The 12,780-nt window shown below is 44.1% G+C and overlaps 7 protein-coding genes across 7 annotated transcripts; 4 read left to right on the top strand and 3 right to left on the bottom strand.

Annotated features, from left to right (window-relative positions):
- Nucleotides 1–65: 65 nt before the first annotated feature.
- On the top strand, nt 66–404 carry VTP01DRAFT_3243 (uncharacterized protein; the record flags this gene model as incomplete). Its single annotated transcript, XM_069381793.1, has 2 exons — nt 66–230; nt 288–404. The coding sequence occupies 2 exons, from the start codon at nt 66–68 to the stop codon at nt 402–404; spliced, it is 282 nt and encodes a 93-aa protein (XP_069236401.1).
- Nucleotides 405–910: 506 nt separating this feature from the next.
- On the top strand, nt 911–2,073 carry VTP01DRAFT_3242 (uncharacterized protein; the record flags this gene model as incomplete). The annotated part of the gene is made up of 4 exons (XM_069381792.1): nt 911–976; nt 1,042–1,136; nt 1,218–1,291; nt 1,358–2,073. The coding sequence occupies 4 exons, from the start codon at nt 911–913 to the stop codon at nt 2,071–2,073; spliced, it is 951 nt and encodes a 316-aa protein (XP_069236400.1).
- A 1,543-nt stretch (nt 2,074–3,616) lies between these two features.
- On the bottom strand, nt 3,617–5,135 carry VTP01DRAFT_3241 (uncharacterized protein; the record flags this gene model as incomplete). The annotated part of the gene is made up of 7 exons (XM_069381791.1): nt 3,617–3,736; nt 3,795–3,906; nt 3,968–4,311; nt 4,367–4,484; nt 4,543–4,759; nt 4,828–4,959; nt 5,027–5,135. The coding sequence occupies 7 exons, from the start codon at nt 5,133–5,135 to the stop codon at nt 3,617–3,619; spliced, it is 1,152 nt and encodes a 383-aa protein (XP_069236399.1).
- A 690-nt stretch (nt 5,136–5,825) lies between these two features.
- On the bottom strand, nt 5,826–7,553 carry VTP01DRAFT_3240 (uncharacterized protein; the record flags this gene model as incomplete). Its single annotated transcript, XM_069381790.1, has 7 exons — nt 5,826–6,164; nt 6,233–6,391; nt 6,454–6,690; nt 6,749–6,857; nt 6,919–7,089; nt 7,157–7,358; nt 7,415–7,553. The coding sequence occupies 7 exons, from the start codon at nt 7,551–7,553 to the stop codon at nt 5,826–5,828; spliced, it is 1,356 nt and encodes a 451-aa protein (XP_069236398.1).
- A 477-nt stretch (nt 7,554–8,030) lies between these two features.
- On the top strand, nt 8,031–9,415 carry VTP01DRAFT_3239 (uncharacterized protein; the record flags this gene model as incomplete). The annotated part of the gene is made up of 5 exons (XM_069381788.1): nt 8,031–8,045; nt 8,102–8,188; nt 8,257–8,810; nt 8,876–8,961; nt 9,018–9,415. The coding sequence occupies 5 exons, from the start codon at nt 8,031–8,033 to the stop codon at nt 9,413–9,415; spliced, it is 1,140 nt and encodes a 379-aa protein (XP_069236397.1).
- Nucleotides 9,416–10,200: 785 nt separating this feature from the next.
- Nucleotides 10,201–10,516, top strand: VTP01DRAFT_3238 (uncharacterized protein; the record flags this gene model as incomplete). The annotated part of the gene is made up of 2 exons (XM_069381787.1): nt 10,201–10,240; nt 10,314–10,516. The coding sequence occupies 2 exons, from the start codon at nt 10,201–10,203 to the stop codon at nt 10,514–10,516; spliced, it is 243 nt and encodes an 80-aa protein (XP_069236396.1).
- Nucleotides 10,517–10,604: 88 nt separating this feature from the next.
- Nucleotides 10,605–11,306, bottom strand: VTP01DRAFT_3237 (uncharacterized protein; the record flags this gene model as incomplete). The annotated part of the gene is made up of 2 exons (XM_069381786.1): nt 10,605–11,024; nt 11,091–11,306. The coding sequence occupies 2 exons, from the start codon at nt 11,304–11,306 to the stop codon at nt 10,605–10,607; spliced, it is 636 nt and encodes a 211-aa protein (XP_069236395.1).
- Nucleotides 11,307–12,780: the final 1,474 nt, after the last annotated feature.

Below are 12,780 nucleotides of genomic sequence, written 5' to 3'. Positions count from 1 at the left end.
AGGATGAAGATGGCCTGTTTGACAACCTGGACGAAGAGATGGACCCGTCCGAGATAGACAAGGTGATGCAGGAATTGGGAGAGGATGATGCCAGTGACAAGGAACAAGAAGAAAACAAAAATGATCAGCAGGAACAGCAGCCGACGTTTACGATGAAACCGCGGTTCAGAGATCTATACATGGCGCAATTAACACGAGCATTCGGAACAGATCTGGATAAAATAAGACAGGTAATAAAGGATATCAGTTTTTTTATGCACACTGATAGCGACTGACTTGAGCCCTAGGAACCAAACTTTAATGAATCTCGACTTGGACTACTGATCGATTCCTTAGAAGCCGGTATCGATATCTTTTCAAATTTCGAGCAGGATATCCTATCAGCAAGTGCTCAAAACGAATAAAAGCGTCTACTATTTCTATTCCGTAGATGATTGCCAGCAGCACCAGCACCAGCAGCACCGTGAAATCTGGGTTCCGATGACTGAATGCTGATAACGTTTGCACTGATATGCAGACAGAACTGGTGATGGTCAGTGTAACGCTTACTGCGATGACGGTGATGAGTTCTGCCATTGTCTGTACTCAGGAATAAAGTTTCTGATAAGGCGTGGTACGTATCCTGCATTTAACCGTTATGGTGCACGTTGGGAAACCAATCGCGTTCCGTATATGACGGATATGAGTGTACCCCTAGATGATGCCAGCTGGAAAAGGCACAGGTTGTCGGACCAGTGCGAGAGATCATCTTCCAAAAAAGGCAAAACCGGATAGATGCGGAGTAGTGCGTGATGGCACGCAGTATTGTGTATGCAATGACCAGCTGTGCTATTCTTTTCTTTTTTCTTTCTTTCACTCCTTGTCATTCTGTTCCTTCTTTTTTTTTCATTCGTACACACAACACTTTTTTATGTCTTTTGATCAGCAAACTTGCACCCCAACTGTAGATGGCCTGCACTACATACAATGGATACATGTATGCACTCTTTCAGTTCACTGCGGCTGCGTCGTAATTTTTAACTGATCGTTCGTTCACTGCAGAGTCTTTTCGGCGAGTGCGTCTATGGATGGCAGGAGTGTCTATCTCTGCTGCTTGGATACATTTCAATCTTCTGCTGGCTGAATGCACAAATGCCGTAAGTCTTGCGTCGTTACTGTCCGTTAAATCGTTCTGGTCTCCTAACCAAATCTGCCGCCGGCGGTTTTCTCTTTCGCAGTCAAGTTATCAAGAATTATAGATTAGGCACAGCAGAGTCGCTTTCATTCACTTTTCTCACCGTCTGGCTGATCGGTATGTGGGCGCAAGCACAGCAGCAGGGTGAAAAAAAGCAACTAATGAAATGGAAATACAAACTAGGCGATGTTGCAAACTTTGTCGGCTGCATATTGACCGGTCAAATGGATTTTCAAATTTATCTTTCGATCTACTTTATCGGCATTGATACTCTACTTTGCATCCAATGGTTATACTATGTCAAATACCCTGACAACTGGCTACGACGATGTCTTAATCCCGAATGCGATTCACCCAAGATACCAACAACAACACCAACAACAAAGGAAACTCAAGTCATTGACGAATCATCGCTGCTGCTCTTGCACGAACAGGACAGTTACCAGTCCACGAGCGCTTCCTCAACCACGGCCAAGACCCTGCTCGCATTTGGGTTCCTGGCAACACTTGGGGGCGTCACAACACCCTCTGCTGGTCTGACATCACAAGACGTATATGTGGACGAGTCATGGGATAGAAACCTCTGGATCGGTCGGGTATCTGCCTGGGTCTGCACGGGTCTTTATCTCTCTTCTCGCATTCCACAGATTCTGCGAAACTTTAAACGACACTCTGTAGAAGGTCTGGCCATCGCACTCTTCCTCTGCGCCGCAGGCGGAAATCTCACCTATACCCTCAGTATCTTCACCAATCCGCACCAAACACGGGAATCACTTTTAGAAGCAGTGCCATACATCCTCGGCAGCGCCGGCACACTCATGTTCGACCTCACCATCTTCCTCCAATACCTCTTTTACAATCACCAATCCACCAAGAGCGCACAAGATGTATGTATATAGATACCTAATTTACTTTTTATTCTTCTTCTCCATCCTTGGATCCCTTCCTCTCTCGTCATCTTCATGATACCCCCGCTTAACCGACCACCTTCTTATTCCTGTACTACCCGAATTTTGCCCGTTTTGTTTTAAATCGTTACCAATAAACGTTGACACACACACACGCGTACACAAATATAAACATAAACATTAGCTAAATTGTCACCCGGTCAGGAGATGAAAACACAGATCCAATATGTGGCTGCGGATCAAGAAGTTTCGCAGCTTAGGTTTTTCTCCAACTTGTAAATTATGAAGTCTATTTGTCTGCAGCATTTTTGAATATAGCAGTCTTCAATCTTTGCCTCACCGATTCTATTGCATACTTGAACAGCTCCCAGGCGAAACAAAAAATTAAGGAAGAAAAAAGGTAACAGAGACGAAGAGAGCTGGTCAATTGGAAGAAACGACTATGGTACTGTAATACAAAATCAAGCTACGCAGCCAGAACGACCACGGAAGCGAGGACCTGTCCGCCAACCATTTCAGCGGTAAAGGAAAGTTTTATGCCAATGTCCTCGCCGCAAATGTTGGAGGACTACGGCGATAAACAGGAATGCAGAGAGAAGGTGAAGAGAACCTGTTTTGCAATCTGCCTGGTATAGTTGATGGTAATTAGCTGCTATCCTCGGAGCGGAGGCACGCTTACAGCGGAGCAAAGAGGAGAAAAGCGTTAACTTGTCAGGATAGACTTGTTGGAATGAAAGCTTGGACGGCAAGTATCAACTGTGGAAGGACTTGGACGATGCCCTGCTCAGAACATAATGATTTTGTGAAGCATGCAGCCCACCACCAAAGGTTCAAACCGCTGAGAAACACCACTAGATGACCAGGCGCGACAGAAAAGAACAAACAGATAGACTGTTTCGCAGGTACAACTTTGAATAGTCTGACGCAGCCAGAACAGAACAAAAACAGATAGACTGCTTTTACAGTGGCAGACCAAGATAGAGAATGGAGAAAACCAGGCAGATGACACGGATAAGCAAAGAAACGTTGATGCAAAAGAGTATAACAGAGAGATTGATGGTATGCATTGCTCCAGCGCTCCAATTACATTCATAAGGTGATGGGCATATGCACAAAAGATGGATGTTTCATTAGAGCTGGCCGACAGTCTGATTTTGTCAAAGAAAGTTTCAATGATTCAAACTAGCTTCCGCTTCCATGAGTTCATTCTTTTATCTCTGATCATCGTGACCGTCCTTCCCTTTCCGTCATTCAACTGATCCCCACAGACCTATGCTATTCGCATCTTTCTGTTTTGTTTTAAATCAATATCAATTAAACTTGACGCAGACACGCGAACGTAAACATTAGCTAAATGGTAATGCGGCTGTCTGGTCAGAAAAGAATAAGGTAAATCGAGATGAATAAAGAGAGATAGCGAGACAAAAATTATGAGGATATGGAGATGGGAGGATCTAAAATCGGCAATGGGGAGATCCACGTTTAAGGAGTTGAAGTATCATCTTTCTCATCATCGTCATTGTCGGATCATCATTTATCGTCTAATGGAGCGACCATGCTGGTGGTATAGCTGCTCCAACTCATCCTCCAGAGCCTTGATTTGTGCGTGCTGTGTTTCCAAGTCTTTGTTCAGGCGATCACGTTCTTGGATAAGCTACGTGTGCATCAACGTTAGCATATGGGCCATAGCTGCATGTCTTGTGCGACCGTACCTGCTGCTCCCATTGACGGAATCGATTCTCCTCCGCCTTGACCTGCTCCGTAAACACCTTTCGCAAGGCCTCTTCCTTCTCTCGATGCTTTGGATTTTCGTACTTTTTAACCCTACAGAAAGTCGTTGCTCAACATTTTGCTTGCGTCATGGAAATGGTACATATAGGCTTACTTGGGCTCGCCAAACTTGCGAGTAGCCATCTGCTGCTGTCTGTAGTTTTCATAATGGATCTCCTCGGTCGTGGATATCAAATCCAACATGTGGCTACGGATCAAGAGATTTCGCAGCTTCTTAAAATCGCAATGCTCCTCGTTCTCGACTTCAGCGACACCCCACGAGTACTGACGACCGAGAACTTCGCGTCCGTCTGGTGTGCGCACAGTTTGTGTCGATCCGATAATGGAGAAGGGCATTGCAGACATGATGTCTCTGTTGCGCGTCGTCACTTCTTCATCGTCGCTCTCGATAGGGCATGAGTATACACGAATGTTTTGAGCCTCAATCACCTCAAGAATCTATGCATTCCAGCGTCAACATCCAAGAAAAATTTAATAATCTATCCTGCATTACCTTCTTTTTGAATTGATCCAAGTCCTTTGGCGTCAATGTGTCAGCTTTGGCAATAACAGGGATCAAATTCACACGCGATCCAAGGCGCTTCATGATTTCAATATCCAGCGGTTTCAAACTGACGACATATGAGTCAGAAAATGAGCTTATCTATTGAATGCATTGTATATGCTTACCCGTGTCCGTTAGGACGAATGAAATACAAGCAAACGTGAACGCGCATGTCAATTTTGCCCTTGCGACTAGGCTGCTGCTCTTGGCGCATATAGTTTTCGTGTTGATCGTCAATGAATTCAATGACAGGCAACCAGCTGTCATAGTTGTTCACATAATCGCCGAAACCGGGAGTATCAATGACGCTCAGCTTGACCTTGAACATTTGTTCCTCGAGCTCTATAAGATTTATCATCATATTACTACTCTTTACCGTCCGTGCGTCACTGACCTTCTCGCCAACTTACCAGCTTTGGTAATTTCGATTTCGACAGTGCGATCAAGCTGTTTCTCGTGACGCTTGGCTGGATTCTTGTATTCTTTGATGGACGTTGTGAACAGCGTATTAATGAACGTCGTCTTGCCGAGACCAGACTCGCCTGTTTGGGGAAGGATGAGCAAACTCTTGTGCGTTGTCAGAATACTTTTTGAGATGAGGTAACATACCGCAAACCATGACGGTAAAGTTGGCACCACGGTTGGTGACGATCTTGTGTCGCTGGTTCGGCAAATGAGCCACGCCAATGCCAGAAGATGAAACAGTGACCGGAGCCATGAGATGAAAAGGAATGAAGACCTGGTTAGGAAAGGGAGATGGCGGGCGAGCGCAGAAAAAAAAATGTGTGTGAGGGGAAGAGGGGCGGGTGCGAGGCACACACTCAAAAAGCAAAGATATTGTGTGTAACATGCCACTTTCTTCCCGCTAACAACAGCGATCATCTTAATTGGAAAGTTCAATAATAAGCATCCGAGCTATGTATCTAAACTCTGCTACTTTCCAACATTGCTTGAAGCATAAGCTTGCATATTGTTCCTGAGCATGATGCGTGGACAAGTCTTGAATTTTTGATCAAATAGGTTAGAGTATTTGACAACGCTATCCAACCTCATGGGCCATTCTCAATGTGCTCTGATCCATCATGCCTCAGTCCATTTTACGTAGCTACTCTTCGTTCTACTATTTTGCAGCATCTGTCAAAAAAAGGAAGGCAACATTCCCGAAATAAGCACAATATTCATGAACTCTTCGTTTCGAACGTCTGATACCTCCTGATGAATGAGACTTTTTTGTCTAGAATGTGTCCATCTTATCCTTCCCGACCGCGGCATATTCCGAACGAAGTAACCCGTATTCAGCAAGCAGGTTTAAAGCTAACCCACCGCAACGAAAATTACGATGGCATATTTGTCGGTGCTTCCAGCACCTAGCTTCTACTGAATGGATGTACATTTATTGGTTTATAGTTTATAGCTTGAAGGACTGGGCTTCTGGCTCTGATAACCATGAACGAGATGTATACACATCGTAAAGATGTTTTCGAATGCTCTGCATCTCGCATGGTATATAGAACACAGGCTTCATTATAGAAAGCACACGCCCGTCCTTCTTAAAATCGATGGTATCCATTTTTGCCACTTGTTTCCATACGCTGCCACCTTTCACGATCATGGTGTCGTATGCTCCCTTGAACGCCTTTACAACATAGTCAGCTCTGTAAGACTTGACACCAAGATCATTATCATAATCATCAGGATCGCGGATGCGGAACACTGACCGGCCGGATTTGTCAGTGCTCATGGCAGTCTATACATAGCACACATTGTTAGATTTTCGCTCCTCCAGTCCCTATGCAACGTTAACTTTATACTAACCAATGGATAAAATACAGGAAGACCGGTTTGCTCAGCAGCCACGTCAATCCCAACGCGTTGATAGTTGAAATTTCCTCCATACAACTTTAAGAAATCCAGCAGCAAGGGCGCTAAGTTACGCATTGGATCTATCCTTGAGTTTGCAACAAGAGGATGTGCCTACAATGCCCTGACTCAGCGCCATCTATTTCAAAACCATCTCCTTCTACTCTTACACTCACCTGTAAAAATCCCATAACCATGCATACTATTGCATATCCGCCCATTCCACCTGTGAACACTTCATTCAGATTTCGAAGGGCAAGGAAATGCTTAATAGCCATGGCGAGTGGTCTCAAAGCAGGTTGAGTCCGTACCATACTTCGGACAGTCTCTGCACTTTGAATGCCATTCGCCGGACCGAGAGAGATATCCACTTGCAGACGTGTCAAGGTATCGACAAATTTCACGATTGGTACCTGTTGAAGATTATCATCAGATTTCTTGTTACAACTTGGAAGAAAAATAAACCAGTACCTTTGCTTTAGAAATGACTTGGGCGCGTCTGCAAAGATTATTGCGTTCTAGTGCCTTTGCGAGCGCTTTCAGCGAAAAACTGGCCCCTTGCACGACGAGATCCATGTCGCTAGTCCGGTGAAACGTGTTAAATTTCAAAAGTTTAAATGCCATTCCGCAGCAAATCGTACCTGTTAGGCAGATACATGTTCATTGCGAAACTGCCAAACACATGCACCGTTGCTCTAGGATCAAGTTTGTGTACTATGCATTGAATTTTGTGAACAAGATACTTTCGTAAGGTGCATTCGGCAATCGTCGGTTCCATATATTTGAGGAAACAGTCAAATTCTTTCTGAATTCTACAGATACATTTATCTATCCTTAGCACTTTTGATACTATATTGCTTCTTGATTGCCTTTACTTACATTGGTGAAAAATCACTTGGTTTTTCAATAGTTTCATCAGGCATAAGATCGAACCAAGGATGTACATCAATTGTGTCGTCCCGTCGTTCATATTCGATATCGCTATCGGACTCATCCTCATACCGTCTCTTTTTGCCTGCTCGAGGGAAATCATTCTTTGGAAAGTCACCGAGATCATCGAGAGGAACAAAATCGGCACCGGCTAGTAAGCATAGTTCGTCAAGATCAAAGCCGATCAGCAGCTCAAGTGCTACCTACTTGAGATCCCTTCCGCCGACGCATCCTTGCCGTTTCCACCTTTTACTTCTGACAGCGGCAGCGTGCGGTTCGAGTCATTTTGCTGATTCTGATGCGCCGCCTTGTGCCGTTTTGCGTTACGTTTCTTTCCCCTTGCCATGCTTCTCTGGCGCACACACGCAAAAGAGAAGTGAACAATTTTTTGACCAGTTTCCGCATATGGACCTTTTGGCAGCCGCCGCAGTGGCACTGGGTCGGACGTGCTAAATTCGACGTTGTCGAGCCTTATCACCAGATAGAACGAACTGAAGGCAAGATATAAGCCATACTCAGGAGCTACTTCGATATACAATAGGAAGACATTACAAATGAATATTCTCGTTTGTTATATAGATCCTGAAGCCTTGCGAATCTTCTTAGATGCAACGATATAGATGACGTCTCCTTTCTTGCTATGTCCGAATATATTGCCAAGAAGCAATTCAGCATGCAGTGTAGTTTGTTTACATTTCCTGTTGTTATTTTGATATTTCTAATATTCCAGCTTCTGTCAAAACCTGCTATTTCTTAAGGGCGAGCTATTTCCTTATTTGCATACGCAAAAGGCGAATTATCTACTCTCGTTTTCTCTTGACCAATGAAGCGCAAATCGGTAATCAGAGTGTGCTGTCAGCTTCAGACATGCCCGACCCCTAACTTGGATTGTAGGAAACGCGTGGGCAATCTTCTCAATCGCGCAAGCTGACAGTTCCTGCGGAATGGTCTCGAAGAGGAGTAGAATCGCAGAGTATTCAAGTATGCAGTGGTTGAGTAGTAATTTATGCTGTCGAATGCTGAGGCATATCTATATGAATATTCTGCAGGATGAATTGATGGAATCGATTGAACTCTTTGATGATAATGAGAACAGCCCTGTCTACGATCGCATTGCATACAATCAGGAGGATGCTAAGCAGGATACGAGTATCCAGAGCTTCAGCGACTCGTTTGATAACCTCCCTTTCGATCCAATTGATCCTGACAAGGTATTTGACACGGTCGCTGCAGATCAACAGCAGCAACAACAGCAGCAATACGACTCTTCCATCCATTCCTTTTCCGACTCATTTGATGCCAACTCGCGCAACGATTCTCGTCTGCCAACCGATAATATCCTGGCCGGCTTAGATCAATGGCGTCCCAAACCAGACTCGTCACAAATATCAACGCAAGAAGAGAACTATCGTCCAGATTCACATCAAAGTGAACGGCCAAAATCGCCACAGTTTGTATTTGGATCAGACAACGTAAAAACTGAAATGGAGACGGATAACGACGATCGCGAGTTTTACTGGCCCGAGTTTATACTTCCAACGTCTTCTTCAAAAAGCACGAATCACCAGCAGGAGCAAAAGGTGGATCCAAAGGTGTTTGTAAGGTGAGTTTCAACAAAGATTCTTCTTCTTTGAACCTTGCGTTAACGTCCAAAGCACTTTCCGATAGCAACGGTCTAGCATCTACCGCCTTCAACTTTATAGAACAAGAAAAGCAAGAATATTTAAAGTGGGAGCAAAGGGTTCATGCACAAAGTAAGTACATTTTTGTTATCGTTCATTGAATATGCTCCTTACCTGTCTGGAAATAGTGGCTATTCACGGCTCGATGGTGCAGTTATATCTGGATAACGAAGGTGTCGAACTTTATCGCATCCTGGAAATGGAATCCAAGTATGGCAACATTGTCGGGAGATGCATACGTTTGCGGCAGGATGAGATTGAGTGCTTGAAACTGCAAAGAGAGAAAGCGCAGGCATCTCGGAACTTGGATGATATCGAAGAGTTTTCACAGCCGGCAGTTTTGCCAGCATATGAACCGCAAGATGACGATCAAGAGGTGTCAATCTTATTTTCGTTTCGTTTCTCACAGATGTCAAAAGCAGCGAAAGACCGATTCTTGCGGGAGAGTTTAGTAGCTGTATTCGATAAGGGTCATCAAGATGCAAATATCATTACCACAAAGTTCATGGCAGAATCCTTGCACTGATCTATTCTTATCGCGAAATGGCATGAAACCGATTTATTGCTCATGCAAGGCTCACGAGAATATTTAAAACTTAGCCAGGGCGAGCGTCTTTCTAGATCGTCGTTTGTCGTGGCAACAAAAGTTGCATAAACTGCCCACGTGGCACATCGATCACAGTGCACAGATACAACAAATATGCATGCAACACTCTATTACCTGAATGAAGTCTTAAAGCAACCCATTGTAAATAGCTTTGTAATATACGTAACCTCACTGCTTAGCGGATAGCAACGAAAATGTTTGGATAATAGTAGCTTCCAGCTGCATTTTACAAATTGACTTTATGTAATATACCTGGTTTCTGTTTACCATGATGCACCCGAATGTATCTGAAGGAAAAATGAATGAATGAAATCGGATGATAATATTGCTAAGTGACAAGTGGTACACTTTGAATGGGAAATGTTAAGAGTTGTTGAAAAATGACGGTAAAGATGTAAAGCGCTACTTCAAAGAGATGTTACAAGTGGTAAGAAAAGAATTAAACAGGCTTTCAATCGCGTTCTTCCTATCAGACTTCTTTTTCCCCGATCATCTCAGAAGGAGACTACTTGACATTTTGAAACAATTTGAAGAGACTCTTTTGGTGGAAGCAGGCCATGCTTACGCAAAACACAGCACGGAATATTTGCAAGCGGAAGAGTACAGCATTGCGAGATAGAAAACCAAAGGTCATCATCGCCTCTTGCGAATCGAACGCACCAGGCCAAACCATCACGTGATATATTGACAATAGCAATGTGACAATGGTTCGCCCAGCCGTTTTTGACGAATACGAAAAAGAAGGTAAATATAGAGCTCTCTTATTTACTCGCGTTATCTGGATCACAGAATACGTGATTAAATGTATCAATATTAGGAGCGGTGGACGCAGCGTACAACTGTCGTGATAACACGCCGTCGTTCCACACTGTTATGAAGACACATCGTTGGAAAGTGCGATGCTTATCGTTCTTCCTAGCCATAGCTGGAGCTAATGCCTTCTCTGCATACCTCTCTGGAGCCAATTACCTCACAATCATGGTCGATCCTCGGTATCAGTTCCAGTTCCAGCATCAATAGACACTTTGCATCATAAGATTGCGGCATTTCTTTTGTTTGCAGTCGAACCGGCCGCTGCAAATGGCAGGTTTCTCTCTTTTTATTTTGTTTAAATAACAGCCCATTTCTGAACAGCTTTTGTTACGTAATTTTGGACTTTGCACTTCTTTTCCATGACATGGATCTTGTCAGGCAACTTGCTTGATAGTTTTGTGTAGGCAGAGTATTGCAGCACGAAAAAGTCGAGCTGGCAACCATCGAAACTCCATCCTTCGTCGTCAACACGGACACAGCCATTATGCGTCTTGCCGTCAGGCAGCTTCAACCCATCGAATTCTTTGACGTACAAGGTGGTACCTCGCTTGATATCGTTGGCTGCAACACTGACCCAGGGGACTAGACTGTTGCCACTGCTACCCAATCCATAGGGATCCTTTTTACGGTTGACGACTTCAAATACGTTATTGCTCGAACCCAAATTGACCATCGTGCCATCCTTCAGGAGACCAGTGCCTTCCATTTGAAATTTCTTTACATACGATGGTATCAGTAAACTACACATGAGGGGTCACTAATGAAGAATATATAAACTTACGTCGTATGTAACAGGAGCGACCTTGGCGATAGTCTTTCCGGAGCCAGTCTTGAGCTTCTTTGTTTTGGAGCCGCTCAAAGTGACGACTTTGCCATCGTTGAGCATATCTTTGTCGCCTTCCTTGGGGATCCAGTACTGGGTCAACCGCGCGTTCTTTTTGTAGCAGCTCTTGATGCTTCTAGCAGCCAGCGGCACAGCCGAAACGTAGTACACCATCAAGGTGGAAAAGAGTGCAATGCAGAAAAAGATGCTGTGTTTCATAATGTACAGGGAATGGAATGGAGAACCTGCTCGGATAATCAAAAAATGAGAGGGAAGAAGACTGTGTGTGTATGCAGACAGAGAGTCAAGTCGTCAAAATTCGGCGCGACCAACGCTTTGAGTAAGGAATATCAGGTGCCATTCTGCCACTGCCCTTTTATATGGTTTTCGATTTCGTAAATTGGATACGGTAACTTTCCAAAACAGAAATCCATGGCAGTATTTTATTTTATTTCTGCTATCGCCGCAACAAATTGTGCATGGAGAGGAATGGCAACATCCGACAAGCTGGGGGACCCGTACTACAACAGTACCAGTGTCCATTGTATCTATTTCACGTCGTCAAGCCCAAATCAGTTTAACGCAGCTGCTGTCAACGTCCATGCTAAGCAGCAGCATTCGTGACAACACAAACAACATTGTTAACTAGATAGGTATGAATGGGTTAGCATTGTTACCAAGTTGTGACAAGCGCGGTATTCGGGAACAGATCCGCTCACAGCACCAAATTGACTTTTGCCATGCTCGTCCCTTCCCAGAAATCCATTGTCACTTGTAAAAGAAAAATTGCCTTGTTTATACACTTTCAATTAGCTTAGCTCATGTGACGAGCAGCTTTGTGACATTTCATCTTTTATGGCGATGATCTGTTTACTATCACGTCCATGCACATCCTCCTCCGACTGACCATACTTTGTTCAAGGAAAATGAGGAACAGTAACAAAAGCTGCTAAGCCCCATCAGTAGCAGTAGCGACAATGTGATAGAAAAATTTGTCTTGAAATAGTTTGTACCTATTCTTGAATACTTCACCTATAAAGTATCTAAGGGTTTTTTGGTAGCACTGCTATGGCGGCTTTCTACTTTCAAGACGTTGGCAAAGCCCCGCGACCGAGCCAGGGCAGCAGCGTTACCATGCCATCATTCCACAGAATCAGTCAGCTGCCCCCCTTTGGTGCGTCGTGTCCGCGGTAACACTTACGTCGGGAATAATTGATGGCAAAGCATACTGTTGGTCATCGTCATGCTTGGCCCTATGTTGTGTTCTTCCGCCGTATAGAAAAGCGTTGCGCAATCTAAGCCTTTAAAGGCAATCAAAGCAGTAATCTCTTGGTAATGGAAACAAAATACTCAACTCGTTACAAGCGCGTTATCCTTTTACTGCCCTGGTTGTATTAAATGGGATTTGCCATACATGTACATAATGCCGCTGCTTTTGCATCCCAGCAGAATTATCCGCACGGATCCAAACGCAGGTCCGAGCATGTAGCAACGTTGTTTCCCGAAGCTTATTATGGCCTACAATGGAAGTACTTCCTTTTTTTACTCTTCATCTGTATCACATGAATAATGCACGACAAATGGCACATCATGTTCGCAGATGTGTTGTATCCTAGCCGAAAAATAGGACAATTATTACAATGCACAT

The sequence above is a fragment of the Rhizomucor pusillus genome (genome assembly GCF_041956525.1).
Source record: "Rhizomucor pusillus strain CBS 183.67 unplaced genomic scaffold VTP01scaffold_16, whole genome shotgun sequence".
Taxonomy (NCBI): domain Eukaryota; kingdom Fungi; phylum Mucoromycota; class Mucoromycetes; order Mucorales; family Lichtheimiaceae; genus Rhizomucor; species Rhizomucor pusillus.
This window is presented reverse-complemented; position numbering and strand designations above follow the sequence as displayed.